The 14,378-nt window shown below is 47.5% G+C and overlaps 1 protein-coding gene across 2 annotated transcripts in view; it reads left to right on the plus strand.

Moving 5' to 3' along the window:
* CACNG3 (calcium voltage-gated channel auxiliary subunit gamma 3) overlaps positions 1 to 14,378 on the plus strand; it is a 245,368-nt gene that overhangs the window by 205,519 nt on the left and 25,471 nt on the right. Inside the window, exon 2 of one of the 2 annotated variants that reach the window (XM_063934745.1) lies at positions 9,431 to 9,514. The exons of the other annotated variant lie outside the window; for it this stretch is intronic. Coding sequence (XP_063790815.1) covers positions 9,431 to 9,514 — 84 coding nt within the window. The remainder of the gene's footprint in view (positions 1 to 9,430; positions 9,515 to 14,378) is intronic. 2 annotated transcript variants of the gene reach the window in all.

The following is a 14,378-nucleotide window of genomic DNA, read 5'->3' on the forward strand; positions in this document are numbered from 1 at the left end:
GTATATTTATGATCTTATATAAATATAAAACTTTTTTGCCTTTGATCCATTGTGATTGGGCACGCCCCCTTCTGTAAAGGCCACTCCCTTGTACCACTTTTCTTTGTTGATGTTTACCGCTTTGCTATCATTTGATGCTCAATTCGAACAATTTTCTCATTTTTTTCCACATTTTGATTTGATTTTGATGTGCAAGGCCTTTCGGGACGTTCATCGTCTTCGCCATTCTCACAACCGTCACTAATGCTTTTGTGCCACTGAAACACACGTGCACATACAATGTGTTCCTCCACTCCCTTTTATCTCACGCAATATGGTCTATTTTTCACAGCCTCGTTATTTAATAGTCACCCCTCGTAATGGGCCTGATTCAGAGACAGAAACATAGAATGTGACGACATATAAGAACCACTTGGCCCACCTACATACACACATTTACACACTGGGATTCATTTTTATTGGGAGCCAATTAGCCTATTAGTATATATTTGGATTGTGGGAGGAAATCAGAGTACCCAGTAGGAAACCCACACAACCACGGGGAGAATATACAAACTCCACACAGTTAGGGCCATGGTGGAAATTGAACCCATGACCTCAGTGCGATGAGGCAGTGATGCTAACCATTACACTGTCTGCTCTAGTGTCGTTTGGAGTCATGCGCACAGCGTCTATTCACCACTGATAGGAGCCTCCCAACTGCTCCCCTCGGGACACTGCGGCCCACAGGTGGGACAGCGGGACAGTCCCAAAAAAACGGGACTGTGCCACGAATATCGGGACAGTTGGGAGGTATGCTGCCACAGGTCCTACATGCTGAGCGGAAGATAGAACACCCCATAACGCCCGCGAGACATCAAAGCTGCCGCTGATAGCACCCTCCACCCCTACCACTGGAGGATGGGTAGGGGCCCCAATGCATTGCTTTGCTCAGGGGCCTACACTGCTTTTTAGACGGCCCTAAATAGTACTAGAAAATACGCTGTATAAAGGGTTATATAATAGGTTAGATATTGGATATATTTAATATGCAATAATCACTGGAAATGTATAGCATGCTGCACATTCATCTGAGAATGTATTCTTATGGAATCTGCATATTAGCTATTTTTCTTGTGTGCAAAATGTGAACTGTAGTATATTGTTATGGAGTTTGTGTATGCTAATGTGTTTGTGTGGTCTGCTAAAGACATTGGGGGTCATTCCGAGTTGATCGCTAGCTGCATTCGTTCGCTGTGCAGCGATGAGGAAAAAAAAAACGGGAGTTCTGCGCATACGTATGTGGTGCAATGCGCACGCGCAACGTACTATTACAACAAACGATGCAGTTTCACACAAGGCCTAGCGAAGCATTTGAGTCGCACTGCTGGCCGCAGAGTGATTGACATGAAGTGGGTGTTTCTGGGTGTCAACTGACCGTTTTCAGGGAGTGTTCGAAAAAACGCAGGCGTGCCAGGAAAAACGCAGGCGTGGCTGGGCGAACGCAGGGCGTGTTTGTGACGTCAAAACAGGAACTGAACAGTCTGAAGTGATCGCAAGCGCTGAGTAGGTATTGAGCTACTCTAAAACTGCACAAAAAAACTTTGCCGCCACTCTGCAATCCTTTCATTCGCACTTCTGCTAAGCTAAAATACACTCCCAGTGGGAGGCGGCATAGCGTTTGCACGGCTGCTAAAAACTGCTAGCGAGCGAACAACTCGGAATGACCACCATTACTCCTATTCTACATTTTAGGTGTAATTCTTAGTATATTTCCTTATACAGTTTACCTGCATGACTACACAGTACCAGGGGTCTAATTCAGACCTGATCGCAACAGCAAACTTTTTCTCTAATGAGGAAAACGGTGTGCAGTGCAGGTGGGGCAGATGTAACGTGTGTAGAGAGAGTTAGATCTGGATGGGGTGTGTTCAAACTGAAATCTAAATTACAGTGTAAAAATAAAGCAGCCAGTATTTACCCTGCACAGAAACAAAATAACCCACCCAAATCTAACTCTCTCTGCAAATGTTATATCTGCCCCACCTGCAGTGCACATGGTTTTGCCCATTAGAGAAAGTTTTTGCTTTTGCGATCAGGTCTGAATTAATTAATACCCACGTCCCTTATAATGCTGGATGCAGTTCTCAGGGGACTTTTACCATCTGTACTTGGTTGGTGTACAGGAAGCTTTTATACTGTACAGAATACAGATAGCCTAGATAACTGCCCATGCTATGTAGGGTGCCCTCCTACTGTTCTCTCCGGAGTCGCCTCCGCACAAGCATGGAGTGCACTCAGGTGTGCGGAGAGGCGGAAACTCTAAAACGGCGTACTGTGGAACTGATTCATGTTTGTAAGTAAAGCAAAAAAAAAATGAAGTAACTTTGTGTCTGGAACAAACCATGTTGCCACACAATAGGAGCAAATACATTTATACTGTTTATGTGCAGGGTAAATACAGGCTGCTTTTGCATGTAGCCCACATATATTAGCTAGCTTTATTTTAAGGGTGTGTACACACGGTGAGATAAATCTGTGAGATTTTGACTATATAGTCAAAATCTTATGAAAAGTTAGTGCATATCTTATGGTGCTAGGCAGCTTGCGATACAGATTCAATCCCGATGCGCGCTCCCGTGGGGTCTGTATCGTAAGGCTAGATAGACTGTGCAGGCAAGTCAATCTTGACTATCTAGTGTACAATCTAGTACAAAGTATAGTCAAAATTGGCACTTAGTCAAAATCGTACATAGACAAAATCTCAAGCACAGATAGTCAAAATCTGTACTATCTGTGCTATCTGGGCTCTGGTGGAGTTCAAGGGAAATCGCATAGTCAAAATCGAACATAGCAGGGATCTCACCGTGTGTACACACCCTTACATTGCAATTTAGATTTCAAGTTTGACACACTCCATCCAAGGGGGTAATTCCAAGTTGATCGCAGCAGGAAATTTTTTAGCAGTTGGGCAAAACCATGTGCACTGCGGGGGGAGGGGGGGGGGGCAGATATAACATGTGCAGAGAGAGATAGATCTGGGTGTGGTGAGTTCAATCTGCAATCTAAATTGCAGTGTAAAAATAAAGCAGCCAGTATTTACCCTGCACAGAAACAAAATAACCCACCCAACAGAAACAAAATAACCCACCCAAATCTAACTCTCTCTGCACATGTTATATCTGCCCCCCTGCAGTGCACATGGTTTTGCCCAACTGCTAAAAAATTTCCTGCTGCGATCAACTTGGAATTACCCCCCAAATCTAATCTCTCTGCACATGTTATATCTGCCCCACCTGCAGTGCAGCATGGTTTTACCCAGTTACTCACTTTTTGCTTTGCTTATAAACATGAATCAGGGCCTATGTACATTACTTTACTCGTACCCCTTTTCCATTACGATGCGGGTCGCAGCTGAGAGCCTGACACGGGTGCTACCCGGCTGCGACCCGCCTCGATGGCCCCTTTCTCATCAGCAATCACCATCCCGGCATATTGCCGGGTTGGTGACGCTGCTAGTGACGCGGCAGGGGTGGCGCTGGGAGATCACATGATCTCCCAGCGCCGCCCTTCCATACAGTGTAAACGGGAGCTGTGTCGCATCGACACGGCTTCCGTTTACACTACAACCCTACCCGGATCATTCCCGTGTCCTACCCAGGTAGCTACCCGGGTAGGATTCACGGGTCACTTGGTCCGGGTTTTTGCGGGAGGACCCTTTTCCACTAGCAAAAAACACGGGTAAATGCGCGCCCCCGTCATTTACCCGTGTTTTTTGAGCTAGTGGAAAAGGAGTGTAAGCATCACTTCACAAATTAACCCTCCTACCACTTTACAGTCACGCCTTTCCTTATATACAACTTTTCAGGTCAGACTCCTTAATGGCTTCACTGAATTATGAGATTGAGAGGACATCAGAGATACTTTTTTTTTACTTGCGGCACTTCATGTGTTTGGTGCACATTACAGGCCTGATTGTAATTTGGAAGCAAGGCAGAAAACGCAAGTAACTTTGTATCTGGAACATACCATGTTGCAATGCAAGGGAAGGAAATACATTTATATTGTTTCTGTGCTGGGTAAATACTGGCTGCTTTTGCATGTAGCCCACAAATGTTAGACAGCTTTATTCTTACACTGCAATTTAGATTTCAGTTTGGACACATCGCAGCCAGTGGCGTAAGTTCATCCTTGTCGCCCTGAGGCAAGCTTGAGTTTGGTGCCCCTACACCCCTCAAAAAAAAGGGAAAATTATATATAATTAGGTCAAATGTGACAGGACCAGGAGGTGCAGTGCCAGGACAGAGGTGACAAGGCCAGTACTGAGATTAAAGGGACAGTACAGCGGGGCCAGCACAGACGAAGACAGAAGGGGACAGGAACAGGACAGGGGTGACAGGACCAGGACAGAACAGAGGAGATAGTAGAGGTGGGTGACAGGACCAGGACAGAACAGAGGAGATAATAGAGTTGGGTGACAGGACCAGGGCAGAGGGAACAGGGGTGACAGGGCAATGACAGAACAGAGGGGACATGAGAGAGGGGTGTCAGGGACAGGACAGAGGTGACAGGGTCAATACAGAGATGACAGGGACAATACAGTGGGGAAGAACAGAAATGACAGAGCCAAGATAGAGGTGACGGACAAGATAGAGGTGACAGGGACAGGACCAGGAAATAGCTGACAGGGACAGGGTAGAGGGAACAGGGACAGGACAGGGGTGACAGGGCAGTACAGAACAGAGGGGACAGGAGAGAGGGGTGACAGGCGAGGACAGAGATGATAGACACAAGATAGAGGTGACAGGGGTAGAACCAGGACACAGGTACCAGGACAGAGGGGACAGAACAGAGGAGATAGGAGAGGGTTAATAGGGCCAGGAGAGTGGTGACCGGGACAGAACCAGGACAGAGGTGACAAGACGAGAAAGGACAAGGCTAGGATAGAGGTGACAGGGACAGAACTGAAGAGGCAGGAAAGAGGAATGAAAGGGCCAGGACAGAGGTGACAGACCCCGAACAGAAGGGACAGGAGAGAGGTGAGACAGGGCCACCACTGAGGGGCCAGGACAGGGGTGACAGGGTCAGAACAGAAGGGACAGGAGAGAGGTGAGACAGGGCAACCACTGAGGGGACAGGACAGCGGTGACAGGGTCAGAACAGAAGGGACAGGAGAGAGGTGAGACAGGGCAACCACTGAGGGGACAGGACAGCGGGGACAGGGTCAGAACAGAAGGGACAGGAGAGAGGTGAGACAGGGCAACCACTGAGGGGACAGGACAGCGGTGACAGGGTCAGAACAGAAAGGACAGAAGAGAGGTGAGACAGGGCCACCACTGAGGGGCCAGGACAGGGGTGACAGGGTCAGAACAGTAGGGACAGGAGAGAGGTGAGACAGGGCAACCACTGAGGGGACAGGACAGGGGTGACAGGGTCAGAACAGTAGGGACAGGAGAGAGGTGAGACAGGGCAACCACTGAGGGGACAGGACAAGAGCAAGAGGGTCAGAACAGTAGGGACAAGAGAGAGGTGAGACAGGGCCAGCACAGAGTTCACAAGGACTGGACAGAGGTGACAGGGACAGGACAGAGGTGACAGGGACAGGACAGTGGTGACAGGGTCAGACCAGATGTGGCAGGGGCAGAACCAGGACAGGAGTGACAGGGACAGGAGAGTGGGAGACCGAACCTGAACAGAGGTGACAGACAGGACAGGGGTGACATGGATAGAGCAGATGTGACAGGGACAAGATAGAGGTGACAGGGACAGGACACAGCTCTGAATTCAGCACTAGTGGGAAGAGCTAGTTGGCAGCTGCACTCAATCAATATAGTGTATGTAACCCCTCCCTCCAGTCCCACTAACCAGTGGCTATACTGTATGCACTACAGCGTGGAACTGCTCATACTGAGCCCGCTCCCACAGCCAGAGGAGGTGGGTCCCGCTGATGTCTGCACGTGGAGTCGGAGCCAGAACAGATGGTGGCTGCAGGCTGGATTGTGCACTGTCATATCGTCGTCCAGCCTCTGGGGGGCCGTCTCTGTGAACCCTCCCCTTTCCTTATCATACCCTCCAACATGACCCGCCCCACTAGGTACAAAATGCTCTGTTTCTGGACTTCCCTCTTAATTTATTATTGCTATCACCTGTGAAGAAACAGCTTTCTTATCATTTAACTAGTTCAACACAGGTGATGGAAATCATAAATTAAGAGGGAAGTCCAGGAACAGAGCATTTTGTACCTTGTGGGGCGGGTCATGTTGGAGGGTCTGCCTTATTCCTGCCCAGCAATCATCACCATGGTAACCATCTAGTAAGCTGGAGTCACATACAGCAATGATAGAGTATGTGATTTTAGCATACAGTACTAGCGTGTGGATGCGTGACCTCGGAAGGCGGTCGGCTGTGGGCACTGACCTGTTGGCTGTCGGCTGTGGGCACTGACTTGTTGGCTGTCGGCTGTGGGCAATGACTTGGCTGTGGGCACTGACTTGATGGCTTTCGGCTGTGGGCACTGACTTGGCTGTTTCGCTGTTGGCACTGACTTGTTGGCTATCGGCTGTGGGCAATGACTTGTTGGCTGTCGGCTGTGGGCACTGACTTGTTTGCTGTCGGCTGTGGGCACTGACTTGTCGGCTGTGGGCACTGACTCGTTGGCTGTCGGCTGTGGGCACTGACTTGTTGGCTGTCGGCTGTGGGCGCTGACTTGTTGGTTGTGCACATTGCAAGCCTCCGCTGATGCTGCTCTCCACTTGGTGTCTCCTCTCTCTGTTACACGGAGCTGCTGGGGACAATGGAGGAATTGCCCCTTTCAGTGCTGGAGTCCGGTTGTCTCCTGCAGTTCCGCCCCTGATCTCACCCAAATCTAGCTCTCTCTGCACACCTGCAGTGCAACATGGTTTTACCCAGGTGCTTGCATTTTTGCTTGCTTCCAAATAAGAATCAGGCCCTACATTGGGAATAGTGCACCTAGAGATGCGCTACTCCACTAAACTGGGCTTGCTCCACTTAAAGTAGAAGGTAAAACCCGATATTACTGTTCCACAGTTATGCCAATGTGACTACTGCATACCCTGAATGATGCAGCCTTGCTCAGGCTATCACATCGACTGTCGCAGACGTCTGCTATTCCACAAACATCTCCATTATGTCCGTAATGTTGCAGAACGTGGAGGAATTCCAGATTCCATAAAAGTATACACAAACAGTGTGCTTTTTGTGCTGTAATGCACTTGCAATTATGCCTAGAATGTGTCCCGGGGAAACACTGACTTGTGCAGAATATATGGCATGGTGGCTGACAAAACCAAATATAAAAAGACAGCATTTAAGTACTTCTTATAATTTATATATGTGTCCCGGAAAATGTTCTCAATGTTATATCTGATTGGAGCTGATATTGAATTGGAGGTATCCCACCACTGATCGCATGCATGTACATGTAAACAAAGGACATATCTGAGGTTTTATGGCCTTGGAGTTGTCCTACACATGCACAACTGTCAGTCAGCACATGTGCAAGCCATGGGGGGGGGGGGGGGGGGGGGGCACTGGGAGGGATCCCTCTCAGGAAACAACGCAGAGAGAAGCTTAAATGCTTCTATTGTGGTATTGCCTATAAGGTCCTCTAACTTTCCAGAGCTTGGGATATACATGGAATGCGGCCAAACCTCTGAAAATGGCATTTTTGGAGATCTGACCTAATTTTGTCATTGATGATCCTGCCCTTTAACAGTGATGGCAGGCAGAGTTATAAAGTGGGCAGAATTCAAATCAATCAATGCAATGTAATTGTATGTTGCTTGAACTGATGCCAATTGTAAAGTGCAATGGAATAAGCTGGCGCTATACAAGTTAATAATGTCTATGGTGGTGTCCGGTCTGTAAGAGACAGTACTGCCTAGTGTTTCCAGCAGCCTACTGTCTACCGGGAAGAAAGTATATTGGACTGACCTTGTAGCACGGTGTCACTCGTGCAGGTAAGGGAGCCTACGAGACCAGTACTTGTGTTCTTGAGCAGCAGCGATGAAAGTCAGGACAGCTAGGTAATTAGCCAGCTGTGTGGTGACTTTTGAGGTTACTGTAAGTCAGATATGCCAGAATTAAATGAAGCCAGAAAGAGCCATCCTTCAGCTTGCCGACCAGCTTCTGCAGCTCTCCCCCAAATCCTAGCGTCCCAGGCAGCTGCCCTGTGCTGCATAGTGGTTGCCCCGTCCTAGCTGTATTCTCATGAGCAATGAGCATCAGATGAGTGCTGCTATAGTGTGCTGCAGCAAAGAGGCATCGCAACACCAGAGAGCACAGGCCCAAAAAGGTCGTCCCGGTATAAGATGGGACTATCAGGTGGTTGTCTTACGTCCTATCCCAGAATGACCTACCAAGTCAGATATGTCCTCTACCTCAATGTCATGAATATTGCAATGTGTCTGGAGAATTCTTTACCCATTTAGCATTTTGAACTAAAGGAAAAGGGATAGGGGAAAACTTGAGCACTAGACAAGACCACAAATATCCAGTTCCATATGAGGAGACTGTATATGAAATTCCACTGTGAGGGTTCATTAGGTCCCAAAATGTAGGAAAATAGTGACTTATGTAGAGGTGCACTCCTGAGAATAGTATTTTAGAATGCAGAACGAAAAGTGTAATTTAAGTGGGTCACACTTAATTTAAGTGCCTCATGCCTCAGTATTGTCACTATTTCTTAGTCCATTTATAGGGGTCAATCCTGTTAGCTGCGCAGGGTGCAATGTGCCGTGGCCGAGGCATTTCAACGGCGGCAACGCCACCAGATCTCGCACCCTTCTCAGCCCCAATTCGCACAAATTTGCTCGGAGCCGTATGGCGTATGGGACAGCGAGCACTGTTGTGCAAATTTTGGCCGCGGTGAAGTGCAGCCGCTGCCACGAAGACTCACACCCGCGAGATCATCGCAGCTAATAGGATTGACCCCGTAGGCTGCATTCACGTTAACAATAACATTTATTTGACCCATAAAAATAGCTGCTTCTACCATGTGTCAGGTATGGGTACGGAGTAAAATCAATGCAAAATGCCAAAAGAACGATGTATACTAGTAATTAACACAAGTGAATAAACATGTTTATATCTCGATTACTGTAAATGAGCTCTAGACAAAAGCAAAAAAGAATTCTACAAAAACGGAATTGTGTAAAAAAAAGGTAATACTTTGTACGTTAATTCCAAAGTGTTCCAACCTGGTAAACCCTCATGTCATACTCTTGTCCTGTTGTGAACTGACAGCTATCCTCAGATTGAACTGGAGAAAGACATAAAACACTCACATCAGAAAAAGAGCTAAGTAGATTACTTGTGTTTTGTGTTTTCCTGCATTAATGCCTTGCAGGACCCCAGATTTCTGGGCTTTAAGTCCCAATATATTTTTGGCAGAGTTGCTGCTTTTGTGTAACTAGTTATCTCTCTCCCGCAGGAGCCTTCCGAGGAATGTGCAAGAAAATTGATCATTTTCCAGAGGACGCAGATTACGAGCAGGACACTGCGGAGTATTTACTGCGTAAGGACTTTACTTCAAGTGATTACCCCCTCTACTCTTCAACCTCAATACAGGCCAGGCTGGATATACAGAGACGCCTAATACCTCCTCAGCAAATTTCACTGTGACGGGAGAGTGGCAGCGCAGGGACAAAAGGAAGAAAGGGAGGGGGCAGCACGGCCAGGCTCAGATATTTTTATCTAGGCGGAATTACAAAGGGAAACGTCTGTCGGTGGCAAGTGTGCATGAATTCTGTTTACAAATAGGAAAAAATTATTTTAGTTTTATGTGAATGGGGCTTATATCCAAGTTGTACATTTAGGGGGATATCCAATTATCCCCGTTAAAATATCGGGTCCGAAAAACGTCTGTTTTCGGCCGTTTATCTGACTTTTCTTCCGATGTTTCACTGATTTTTTTTTTACAGGCTATCCTGTTAAATCGCATGTAAAAAAAAAAATCTTTCTCCCGAAAACACACAGGTTCAGTGAAACCTGTGTGTTTTCGGGTGAAACAACCCCGTTTTCGGACAAAAACGGGGCTGTCTCCGGGGATTCTGCTTCGCCTGCCGGAGGCAGGTGAAACAAAATCCCTGATAAGCCGGCGCATGCTGCGGCTTATCGGAGCTAATTAGATAGCCCCCGGCGGGACAATTAGCCCCGGTAAAAAAACGGGGCTAATTGGATATCCCCCTTAGTCTATCTGAAAGACCACTTCATGACAAATATAAGCATCTGTTAATTATTCCATTCATTGAAATCGTTATACTTGACATGCTAATCGCTTAGGAACTCCCTACCGTGCACAGTTAGGGGTACATTTACTAAGATGGGAGTTCTATTTTAGATGGGATGTTGCCCATAGCAACCAATCTGATTCTACTTCTCATTAATCTAGCTCCTTCAGGAAGATAATACCTGGAATCTGATTGGTTTCCATGGGCAACATCCCTTCTTAAACAGCAAATTTGTTAGCAGTTGGGCAAAATCATGGGCAGCGAGCGCAGTCTGAATTACTATGCACAGTGCACACGCTGCGCACACGCCGCGCACATGTGCAGCCAGTGAGATGCTATCAGCATCTCACTGGTGCGATCGCCTCTGCCTGATTGACAGGCAGAGGCAGTTGCGGGGCAGGAGGGGGCGTGCCAACAGGGTCAGGACGCAGTTGGCGGAGCGCGGTCCGGACAACAGAGGTGTGTCCGGACCGTTGGGGGATGTCACACGCAGCCGCTGCGACCTGGGATGCGACAAGTAGCTCCCTGCCAGAGCGCAGTAGCTGCACAGGTAGGGAGCTACTTGTCAAGTACAAAAGCATCGCCGCTGTGCGATGCTTTTGCACTGGTGCGGGGGGGCATGACATGCAGGGCGGTCTAGCCCCGTACTGGGCGTCCCCCCGCATGTCAGAGTAAATGATCGTAGATGTGATAAATTTTGCACATTTACGATCAACTCTGAATTAACCCCCTTGTGCACTGCAGGGGGGGCAGATATAACATTTGCAGAGAGTTAGATTTGGGTGGGTTACTTTGTTTCTGTGCAGGGAAATACTGGCTGCTTTATTTTTACACTGCAATTTAGATTTCAGTTTGAACACACCACACCCAAATCTAACTCTCTCTGCACATGTTATATCTGCCCCCCCTGCAGTGCACATGGGGCCTAATTCAGAGTTGATCGCAGCAGCAAATATGTTAGCAGTAGGGCAAAACCATGGGGGTAATTCAGACCTGATCAGTCGCTAGGGGATTTTTGCACTGCTGTGAACAGATAGTCATCGCCCATAGGGGAGTGTATTTTCGCTTTGTAAGTGTGCGAATGCATGTGTAGCAGAGCTGTACAAACAGATCTTGTGCAGGACTTACTCAGCCGCTGCGATCACATCAGCATGTTCGGGGCCAGAATTGACGTCAGGAACCCTCCCTGCAAATGCTTGGGAACGCCTGCATTTTTCCAACCACTCCCTGAAAACGGTCAGTTGCCACCCACACACCGCTTCTTCCTGTCAATCTCCTTGCGAACGGCCGTACCGAATGGATTCTTCGCACAAACCCATCGCTGAGCGGTGATCAGCTTTGTTCCCGTGCGATACGCCTGCGCATTGCGGTGCATACGCATGCGCAGTTCTGATCTGATCGCAGCGCTGCAAAAAACACTAGCGAGCGGTCAGGTCTGAATTACCCCCCATGTGCACTGCAGGGGGGGCAGATATAACATGTGCAGAGAGAGTTAGATTTGGGTGTGGTGTGTTCAAATTGAAATCTAAATTGCAGTGTAAAAATAAAGCAGCCAGTATTTACCCTGCACAGTAACAATATAACCCACCCAAATCTAACTCTCTCTGCAAATGTTATATCTGCCCCCCCCCCCCCCCCCCCCCCCTGCAGTGCACATGGGCCCTCATTCTGAGTTGTTCGCTCGCAAGCTGCTTTTAGCAGCTTTGCACACGCTAAGTGCCGCCCTCTGGGAGTGAATCTTAGCATAGTAGATTTGCGAGCGAAAGATTAGCAGATTTGCGAATAGACACTTCTTAGCAGTTTCTGAGTAGCTCCAGACTTACTCTGCCACTGCGATCAGTTCAGTCAGTTTCGTTCCTGGTTTGACGTCACAAACACACCCAGCGTTCACCCAGACACTCCCCCGTTTCTTCAGACACTCCCGCATTTTTCCCTGAAACGGCAGCGTTTTTTCGCACACACCCATAAAACGGTCAGTTTTCCGCCCAGAAACACCCACTTCCTGTCAATCACACTACGATCACCAGAACGAAGAAAAAACCTCGTAATGCCGTGAGTAAAATACCTAACTTAATAGCAAATTTACTTGGCGCAGTCGCACTGCGGACATTGCGCATGCGCATTAGCGACTAATCGCTCCATTGCGGAAAAAAAATAACGAGCGATCAACTCGGAATGACCACCATGGTTTTGCCCAACTGCTAACAAATTTGCTGCTGCGATCAACTTTGAATTAGGCCAATGGTCTTACCAATGTGCAGATTGCTCCTTTTTTGCTCTTACTCATAACTCTGAAGTAGGATAACTGTATAATCTAAGGTTTGGGTTTACAGAAAGGCTAGTCTATCAGTGACGGCACCGCATGTCCCTGTAGTCTAAAGCTTTTTGTTTATATTTTAGGCTAAAGGGGTCTATTACCCAGAATGCTAAGCTTCAGTAAAGCATAACCCTAGCGTTTCCCCTCAAGGTCCTTGGCATTTTCCTAATTACATTGTAGAACGAGATGATCCATTGGGTCTGTCTGTGTGACATTATCAAATAACAGCAGTAATCTCCATTAGGAAAACATTGTGATTTTCCAGATAAAGACTCCATGTACAAAGGGTGTATTTTCAACACAGTAGTGGGGATGTCAAACATCATACAGTCAAATCAATATTTCAGTGTATTACTATTGAACTGCCAGCATTTAAATAATACCAAGCACACGAACAGCTAGCTCCAGAGCTCAGTCACTCAACGGTCAATAATCAGTGACATCCGTGTCAATGCATCTTGCCAGTCGCCAGCCAATCCCATCCGCTCTGCTGAGGTGCCTCGAGCAAGCTGGATGATTGGAACAAGATACTTGCTGGGATTCTGTATTAATGAAGATTCTCTGTAACAAGTTTCTTGCAATCTGAAAGCCCCTGGCGTTTCTACGGCTAGCTGTATAGCTTTTTATTTATTGAAAGACAGACGTCTATTTTTCTTTGTTTCTTTCTGTACCCTGGAAACTTTAAACCTGTTCCCTTGCATCAGAGTTAGGATAGAAGTAGATGTTCAATTACTCGTACGTTAGGAAACAAAATCCTGGGAGAACAGACTGCCTGCTGGGAAAACCAGTGCTTATCAGTATAGTGCTCACAGCTGGAAATATGTTATCCAGGAGATGAGGTTCTTGGTCGGAGATGTATGAACCTGATAAAGAGGACACTTGGAGAAGCATACTTGCCAACTGTCATAAATTTGGGGATGGGGTGCTCTCCTGGCATAACGACAGAGCTGGCCAATCTATCGGTATCACCCACTTTACCGATTGAAGTTGGAGACTGGTGGGTGGATGACACGATTGGGGTCATTCCGAGTTGATCGTTAGCTGAAAATGTTCGCTGCGCTGCGATGATACAAAAAAATGGCACTTCTGCGCATGTGCATGCGGCGCGATGCACACACGCAACGTACTTTCACAACAGCCGATGTAGTTTAGGTCTAGCGAAGCTTTTCAGTCGCACTGGCTGCTGCAGAGTGATTGACATGAAGTGGGTGTTTCTGGGTGTCAACTGACCGTTTTCAGGGAGTGTTTGAAAAAATGCAGGCATGCCCGGAAAAACGCAGGCGTGGCTGGGCGAACTCAGGGCGTGTTTGTGACGCCAAATCCGGAACTGAATGGTCTGAAGTGATCGCAAGTGCTGAGTAGGTTTGAAGCTACTCAGAAACTGCACAAATTATTTTGTAGCCGCTCTGCGATCCTTTCATTCGCACTTTTGCTAAGCTAAGATACACTCCCAGAGGGGGGGCGGCTTAGCGTTTGCACGGCTGCTAAAAACAGCTAACGAGCGATCAACTCGGACTTACCCCCAATATGCACTGAATCACATCATCCTAGACCATCCTGCAGTAAAAATGCGGCTTTGAGCACCTTGGGGTGGGGCCACGATGCCGTATAGTTTTGATCCCCATTGTAACATACCTCATATTGCAGCCTTAAACAGCGGGGCAACAATGACCATAATGGTGCCCATAGGAGCGGGTTGACCTCACTGGGAATCTCCCAGAGGGGGTTTAATAAATTCCACAAGTACTGTACGTGGAGAAGTTGCTCTAGGCAAACAATCAGAATTTACTTACCAGTTTATAAAATGTACTGGATAAATTTTAGCTACAAGC

This window comes from Pseudophryne corroboree, chromosome 7 (assembly GCF_028390025.1).
Source record: "Pseudophryne corroboree isolate aPseCor3 chromosome 7, aPseCor3.hap2, whole genome shotgun sequence".
In the NCBI taxonomy this organism is placed as follows: domain Eukaryota; kingdom Metazoa; phylum Chordata; class Amphibia; order Anura; family Myobatrachidae; genus Pseudophryne; species Pseudophryne corroboree.